The sequence below is a fragment of the Myripristis murdjan genome, chromosome 20, assembly GCF_902150065.1.
Source record: "Myripristis murdjan chromosome 20, fMyrMur1.1, whole genome shotgun sequence".
Taxonomy (NCBI): domain Eukaryota; kingdom Metazoa; phylum Chordata; class Actinopteri; order Holocentriformes; family Holocentridae; genus Myripristis; species Myripristis murdjan.
This window is the reverse complement of record NC_043999.1, coordinates 24,300,187-24,308,681: the sequence shown is the minus strand read 5'-3', so window position 1 is coordinate 24,308,681 and position 8,495 is coordinate 24,300,187. Positions and strand designations below refer to the sequence as shown.

The 8,495-nt window shown below is 41.4% G+C and overlaps 1 protein-coding gene across 2 annotated transcripts; it reads left to right on the top strand.

The window, feature by feature from the left end:
- The first annotated feature begins 92 nt into the window (after window positions 1–92).
- Window positions 93–7,497, top strand: nrros (negative regulator of reactive oxygen species). Of its 2 annotated transcripts, none has more exons than XM_030078771.1 (3): window positions 93–341; window positions 2,331–2,457; window positions 4,313–7,497. In XM_030078771.1, the coding sequence occupies exons 2-3, from the start codon at window positions 2,356–2,358 to the stop codon at window positions 6,269–6,271; spliced, it is 2,061 nt and encodes a 686-aa protein (XP_029934631.1). In that variant the 5' UTR covers window positions 93–341; window positions 2,331–2,355; the 3' UTR covers window positions 6,272–7,497. The 2 variants fall into 2 exon arrangements, with proteins under 2 accessions (XP_029934631.1, XP_029934633.1); XM_030078773.1 differs by having other exon boundaries at window positions 2,251–2,457.
- Window positions 7,498–8,495: the final 998 nt, after the last annotated feature.

Here is an 8,495-nt window from a genome sequence, read left to right as displayed (position 1 = left end):
AATCTGCCTTCGCTGCCTGCACTGGCATCGCTGTTGCCTTGCCTGTGTGAAGAAAAAAGACAGAGAGCTGCTCAAAAGCTGTTGCTTGCCTTCCTGTGGCCCCCAGGCTCAAGAGCCTCTTTCGGATCGCGGCTCGTCCATGTGACTCGGCTTCCGCTGCCTGCCTGCCTGCCTGCTTCCGCGAATAGTAAAAGAGCAGAGGCATCGGTCCCTTGAGTCAGAGGAGAGGAGAGCGGCTGACCTGGGCTCAGCAGAAGACGGCGTGCAGCGGCGCGGCAGCCAGCGATATGGTCAGGGGATCAACCGTCAGCGGCTTGGGAAATCCACAGCTAACCACCAGAGTAAGTGAGCGCGCTGTTGCACCGGGCTGAGCGGTGCAGCGTGCAACGCTGAGCAACTTGTTATGAGAGCAAAGCGCATCCTCATTCGCCTGAACAAGCGCTGAAACATATTGTAGTCTTCTCTTTGCCTCTTCTCGGCTTCTTCCTCGGTGTTTGTCGGTGGTCAACCGAGGTGCCATGTGCTGCTTTAATGCATGATGTAAAGCTGACAACACTGCACAGACAGGATATTCTTAGGTAAATGCTTCATGTCATTGTTAAATAATGCTTTTTTTACATGGCATCATATTTTTTATGTGGCGTCTCAATAGAAATGCATCGAAATCCAGTTGGTTTCTTCAACATCCTCCGAATAACAGCCTAATAAAACAAATGCTGCTCACTAGATCTGTATTATTTCTCTCACTTTGAAGTCACCAATCATAATTATGGCTAGGGCACTGCATTTGAACAGTAAATAATGAATCGCCTATGGTTGCTTATATGAAAACCATTACAACACATGAGGTCACTTACATCTTTATTTATTTCTTTTTATTATTTCTTTTTTGTTTCAGTCCACTTCTTCATATTGTATGATCGTGCCTCATTTTGTATTACTTTGCTGATTAATTGGAGTGGTATATATTGCAATATATATTTGCACTGGTGTGACCCTTCAGCAGTGTAAAAATAGTCACACCATGCTTGATGAAATGCATGTGATTTTTTTTTTTTTTTTTTTTTTTTGTGCAACGGTCAAAACAACATAAAAATTCCCGTTTGGCTCTTGGGTTTTATTTGATGTTGCAATTCCATATTGGTTTGTGTCCGTGCAAACGTGTTGTTTTGTTGCTTAATACTCAAAAACACGCGACTGCATTGTGTAAAATGCCCTTTATGCTGGATGACAGCACAGTTTCCCAGCACTCTTTAAATAGACATAAAATAAAAAGCAGCTTTTAGTTTTTGTTTCTTAGCAGTTACTTTTAGCCACGTAGATATGTTTAGCTTATGTACAGAGTGAAGAAGAGAAGAGGGGGAACCAGCAATGATTAAATATCAGAGACAAATGAACCTGCTTTTACTTCAAAATATTCTAAGAAAATGGGAGGATTGAATGAAAAGAAATTAAAAGGTGACAGCTAAGAAGAAGCGTGTTATGTTTTTCTGTCTGATTTTCTCAGCTGATAGGCTAGAAAGCCACATCGGCAATGCCTTAGTGTGCATTGTCACTTTTAACTGAAGTTTAATTTCACCAGAATGCTTGGGTTTATTTTGCCCCAGCGATGTAAAAAAAAAAAAAAAATGGCAAAATTGTAGATTTATAACTACAGTAATAGGCATCGGGATGAAGGTAGCTTGATGAATTTATTTTTAAGTAGTTTTATGCAATTGTCTCCTGTCTCTGTGGAGGGTTTATCTAAGGTCCTGGGTTTATCTGAGGCCAGCACACACAGAAAAAGAAAAAAAAATAGTGAAATGAAATGCTGATTATGTGGTGCAAGCAAAAATAATATGAAGATTATGTGACGACAGCAGGAATGTGGCCTGGCATTTTCAAGCGTTCCTCATGTGAAAGGCTAGTTAACAGGCAAGTGAGTTCGCTTTTGGCAGTTTTTGGTTTTTGGCCATGGCTAAATAAGAAAACCTCGCTCGCATTAGTAAACCTGCTGGGAAGGGAACGTGGCCTGTGTGAGCTGAGGGTGAAGGAGTGTGTGTGTGTGTGTGTGTGTGTCCCAGCCTCCATACCTTCACTTTCCACTGCATTATTGCCAGGTCAAACCGTTGCCTTGTCCCACTCTTCACTCCCCCTTTGTAACACTTTGTGAGCAAATATTTCTTCCTCTTCTTATCTTGGCCAATCAGCCACATAAGTGCTTGATCATTCTTAATGCTGCAACCCTGACAGTTTTTTTTTCTTTTGTAGAAAGCTGAAAATTCAATTTGAAGGTGCACTTCTAAAGTAATCGGATTAAAGCTCATCCCCCTCTCCTCTCTCCCGCTCAGCCCTCTCAGCAGTGAAGATGTTAAAATGCTAATCCACGGCCTCACTCCCATCCTATTTTGCTTCTTACCCATGTGGAGCATCCTGATGCCGGTCTCAAGCCATCCACAACACAACCGATGTCGACTGGTAAGAAGAAAAAACCCTTCTTGAAATGGATTATGAAAGAGGAAGGATGGGTGGAATGAGTGATGAAGATGATGTGGATGAAAGATAATTAACTTAATTTGTGTGTAGATGCACGTTTGAGAGAGACCAGAAAGTACAGACAGTGAGGCAGACTGAACGCAGCCAAGCTGTTAGTGGTGACGGCAGATATTCAATTTAGCAACATTATCCTCCAAACTCGGCCTTTTTAAAACCTGTCTCCATGCCTGTGGTGTTTCTGCCCTTCTCTTCCCACAGGTCACCTGTCAATCAAACTGTGTGATGTGTTATTGATTTTTTTTGTTCATAAAGTTTGAATCTCTGTGAGTGGCGGTCTTTTCTTTGTCTGTTCAGCCTTGAAGGCTATTGCCACTCATACAAATTACCCAGTTTTTCTGTAAGAAAAAAAAAAAACACCTAGAAATGTAAAATGCGTAATTTCCTGTGAGCCACAGTTGTGGCTCACACAAATTTTACAGCAAGTGTAAAATCTTCCAGGAATTTGGCCACAACAGTGTTGAGCCATTCAATGACAGACGTTTATTTCTAGGAAACAAGTTGCTGATTATTTGAAAAAAAAAAAAAAAAAAAAAAAAAAAAGTAGGTGTCACAGTTACTCTGTAGAAAAATAAATGGATTTGTATTTCCATATAAACCTGTCATTTGAGATGTATCGTCTATAGCTGGATCACCAAATGAAGGGCTTGTGGTTTAAACATCACATTTACAATAAAGTGAAGGAACTATACTCCACTAATTATATGCAAACTCCAGTTTCATCAACTTAAATGGCCAGAAAATGCACAGCTGTGGTTACTGATATAATCTTGTGTTTCTTTGGCTCTGCTGGTTGGATGAAATCGTTTCAGTGGAACAGCAGAAGTTGATTGACATGAACCCTCAAATGAGAAAATGTGGCCATGTCATTTTTTGCTGGTGAACTTGGTGGTGAATAAAATCAACAAATGACAGGCTCAGTGAGATAAAATAGGAGGTGTAATAAAAGATTCAACAGCAAGTGGTATGTTTGTCACGACTCTGAGGAAAGGCAGAGAGAACAATAAACCACACTGCATTCACTACACGGAACTGTGCATTTCTTTAAAAAATAAATAACTAAATAAATAAATAGTGCCAAGAAATATATACAATTTAAACCAGTGACACTCAAATTATGGCCCCGGGCCTAATCTGACCCCCTCATAAGTGCGGTGTTACTTGCGAAGTTGTATATTAGCATATCAGCAATCTGTACATTGCTCAGTAGTGGAGACACTTGATTTCTGCAAAAAGTTCACTTGACCAGAGCAGGCTGGCTGTGACTGGATTTGCCTCTTACAATGAGTGAAGACAGCAAACATTCTGCAGAAATGAGGATAATTCTGATCCCATAAATGTGTATTTCACGCTAAGAGCTTAAAGCTGCTTTACATTCTGTCCCTGCAGGAGCAGTTTATGTTCCGTGTTATATTCTAACATTTGAGTGGTTGCATTATGGAAGATGTACCAGCTTTATTTTCAATGTTGTACAAACTCTTCCAATTGGAACCAAAACATTTCAAAGTAAAATGCAGTTGCAGATGTTAAATATGTGATTTATCTGTCATATAAGCCAACCGTGGACCAAGTTTATTTAATGAAAGAGTTAATAGGTCAGTTAATTACAAAAGAAATTTGTGTTATGGGTCTTGTACTGTTTATTTATTGTATCTCATAGATATGATTGATGTTTTTTTTATCAACTAGCCCATGGTCTCCTGTCATTTTTCACAAGTGGCCCCCGGGTGAAGCAAGTTGAGTATCCCTGCTTAAAACTGACCTCTCATTTTCTTTGCAGGTACAAACCACAGCTCTCTGCAACAATGGCAAGCTATCCTCTGTGCCTCTTGGACTGCCGGGCTACATAGAGGAGCTTCAGCTCAACCACAATCACATCCAGACACTACCAAACAATTCTCTCCTCCACTACCCCTTACTAAAGACCCTGAGCTTAGCTGGCAATGGTTTGGTGAAATTAGAATCAAACAGTTTTCAAAACTTACAACTGTTAGAAACTCTCAATTTAGCTGAGAATGATCTTCATATTGGATACCAAGAAACTAATCATGCATTAATGCAGCTGCCAAGGCTCAGAGCTCTAGATCTCTCAGAGAATAAGCTTGAGGACGATATGGCCTCAGTTCTTCTCCAGAACCTGACCTCCTTGGAGTACCTCAATCTCTCCAGAAACCTCCTGCTGAGGTTGGATGAAAGCTCATTCAGGGACCTTCACCAGCTCAAAGAACTGGATCTGCAGAGGAACATGATATTTGAGATTGATGGGGGTTTCGACACCACTCCGAAGCTCCAAAGGCTTAACCTGGCCTTCAACTATCTGCCTTGCCTCACTGATTTCCACATGACCCAGCTGGTGGTCCTGAATGCCAGCCACAACTCCATTGAGTGGTTTATGTCGAGACAAGACCTCCAGAACACCTTCCATTTGGAGACGCTGGACCTAACGGACAACAAACTGTTCTTCTTTCCTTTTTTGCCCAGTAGGACTCGCTTGCGGAACCTCTATCTGTCCCACAACCGCATACGATTTTATGAACACCTGGCAGACAATGCCACCTCCCCAAACTGGACCACAAGTGTTCAGTTCTACAATCTGAAGGGCAACGTGAGCAATGTGACGGCTCAGCTGTGGGATGAAAGTGTTTATGGTGACATCTCCTCTCTGGAGATTCTAGATCTGAGAGGGAATCAGGTGGATTATTTCCCTCGAGGATTCATTGGGACAATGCCTGTTCTGTCCAGACTCCAGATGTGCACCAACTGTTTGAAAACCTTGAATCTAACCTTAGAACAGTTCCCTGGAAGTTTGTATGAGTTGGATGTTAGCAACAACAGGCTGAACCAGATTGTAGCAGATGAAGGTACACTGACAGTCCTTGGCAATCTGACTTACCTTAATCTGAGCCTGAATGACCTAGAGCGGGTACCCACCAGATTGTTTTCGTCACTACCAAGTCTTAGGTCAGTGGATCTCAGTTACAATGACATTGGTATTTGCCAATCTGCGGTACCTGAGGCCAGTGGAGACAACACCTCAGACTGTGTGGTGTGGACAAATCTGGTATCTCTAAGACAACTTTCTCTTAAGGGATGCAAACTTGAAGGCATTCCCCCTTCTGCATTTGCAGGAATGTTTCTAACACACTTGGAACTGTCTGATAACCCGGGACTCGTTGTTGAAGAATCATTGCAAAGCCTCAGCGCAACATTACAGCATCTAGGCTTAGGAAACACACACATACAAGCCTTTGACTTCTCACCCTTCCAAAGGCTTAATTCTTTAAACATTTCAAGAAACTCTCTTCCCTATCTTCCCTCATCACTTCTAAATCTGGACCTCCAAATGCTGGACTTGAGGGACAACAAACTCTCCACTATTCCCCCGAGCCAGGCTAACACATTAGCCCCAAATCTCCGGACACTTTTTCTCACTGGAAACCCATTCAACTGCTGTCAGATGGAATGGTACAGGATGTTTGAAACAACCAAGACAGTGAATATGGTTGACAAATCTGATATTATGTGTCTGGACCTTAGCAAAAGAACACACCACATGGAGATTTTCTCATCACTTTGGTGTGGGGACAAGAGCAGAGAGTCAATTCTGTGGTACCTTCTGCTTTACATACCCATCTGCCTGTCTTTTGTGGGCATTTTGATCATCTTTCTCTTCACATTCAGGCCCAAACTGCTAAAGAAAACCATCAAAAAGAAATGTTTAAAGCCCACATCTTACTGATACTTTATAATAATGATTAATTATTTTGTACAGTGTATTTTTGAGAACTAGAAATTCTTTGCAAGTTGGAAATGAAATAAATCACTTCATTGTACAACTGGCTAAGATACCAAGCTAGAACTTCTGGCAATTAAAGTCTCAGGGTATGTACAGAATGACCTGCATCAGTGACATCTGAGCCCTAATTGATTTTTTCCCTATTGACCTGCCATGTGAACTGAACCAAACAAAATGTGGTTCGAACTAGACCCTAATGCTAAGACCCTGACGTAAAATGTGGCTGCATTCTTGTGGGATACTGGGTGTGTGTGTGTGTGTGTGTGTGTGTGTGTGTGTGTGTGTGTGTGTGTGTGCGTGCGTGTGCTCACACATATGCAGAAGTGGTGTGATGCAAGCTGTTGCTATAAGCAGCAGAGGAAACATGAAATTTCCTGTTTTGCTGAGATCTGCAACAACTGCCCACTTCTGTATCTCAGAGAGGAGGGGTTTGAGGTTTCCTTACAATTGGTAAGACATACATGCAACTTAGGACACACTGTTAATTCAATATGAACCCCCACTGCACCAGCACACACAAGGAGTATGGATCTATTGACTGATGCTAGCTAATACATCGTGCTCTGCACTTTGCAACAATGCAGTGATGAGCTACCAAACCGAAGCAAATGCATAGAAAGATATCATTGCATCACATTATCATGCAAGTGGAATAATCAGCACTGTACAGGGCTGAGGCAATGCTACTTGATCAAACTGTGTGTGTTTCTGCATGTGTGTGTATTTACTCATGAAGGGGAAGGATGGCAGATCACAGTGTAGCTGTACTGTGCAATGTGTTACAGTCCTAACCAGAAGGTAACCAGAATACCACTGTGGTGATGTGCTAGGGTCATGGTGGTTGGAACAGAGAAAGAAAGAGAAACTGGAGAAAAGCCATGTTGAAGCCCAAGCCTGCTCTCCACGTACAGTGTAACAGTAGAGCACGTGTTTAAAATGCTGGGATGTGAATCCTCGTACCAGCTGCTGGCATGCCCTCCACTCTGAGTTTGTATATGGAACTGTATGAATGTGAAACAGGAAAAACTAAACATTTCCAATATGTTTCCTCTCAAAAACCTCCCGTTGCACTCCATAACATTTTTAGAAAACCTTGACCCATAATAGACTTACGCTGGTTTCAAGTCTAAAAACAACTCATAGGTGATGCATAGTTGTTTACTCCAGTGGTTCTCAAACTTTTTTCAATAATGTACTTCCTGAACAGTGCAAAAAAAACCCTGGTAGAATAAAAATCCTGTGTAAAGAGGTCCAACCTGGCTCCATCAGTGTGTGAAACAACAACCTTATACTGCCTCTTCTCTTCTTCCTCCTTGTTTTCAGCTATATCACTGCTACATTTCAACCACCAATCCATTTTGTGGGTTTTTTTTTTCTTTCTTTCTTTCTTTTTTTTGGCTTGTCTTCCTGGTCATAGTGAACAAACATCCTCCCTCAACGAGCATGGCAGCAGGTTTTAACCACAAACACACACATTTGACACCCTCAGGAAACCCAGAGCGAAAACTGAAATTAAAATATGCTTTATCAAACTAAGATTTACATTTTTTATTGAACTTATTATAGCATAGGCTACTTATTTTAGGAATTATGCATGACTGATATATTTTTTTTAAGTAACATAAAAATAAAAATAAAAAAAAAATCTCACATCCCCCCAGCAATGCTCCAATGTACCCCCAGGGGTATGTGCACCCCAATTTGAGAACCACTAGTTTATGTTACACATAGTGAATTTGACAATTATTTAGCACTACAATTAGTCATAAATCCTCATTTATAAGAACAAGCCTTGATCAGGGGAACCTTGAGGAGACCTGAACACAAGGGTTTCCAGAAATGTCATCAAGTACAGAATCCTCTGTTTCCCCTCCAACAAATCCCACAATAAGGACTGACGGAAGAGAAGTGTGCTTTTTCAGGCAGACTCTCTCATCTGATATGTGAATCAGTGAGGGCTCACATTATCTAATGTGAGTGCAAAATAAGGATGTGAAGGGTTCGAAAAATTGTGCGATAAACTTCAGCAAGTGAACGATAAGGACAAAGGTCAAAGGTCAAAGGATAACATCTCATCTGATGCGGTCATGTTGACAGAAATGTGTTGGAAAATGCAAATGACAGTGGAGCGGAACTGCTGCTTTAACTGCTGTTCAGAACTGGCTTT

Bases quoted from the DNA above. Each gene is read 5' to 3' on its own strand.
- nrros (XM_030078771.1), top strand. From the start codon at position 2,356: ATGCTAATCCACGGCCTCACTCCCATCCTATTTTGCTTCTTACCCATG. The intron at 2,458-4,312 runs GTAAGAAGAAAA...TTTTCTTTGCAG, and splicing joins AACACAACCGATGTCGACTG to GTACAAACCACAGCTCTCTG.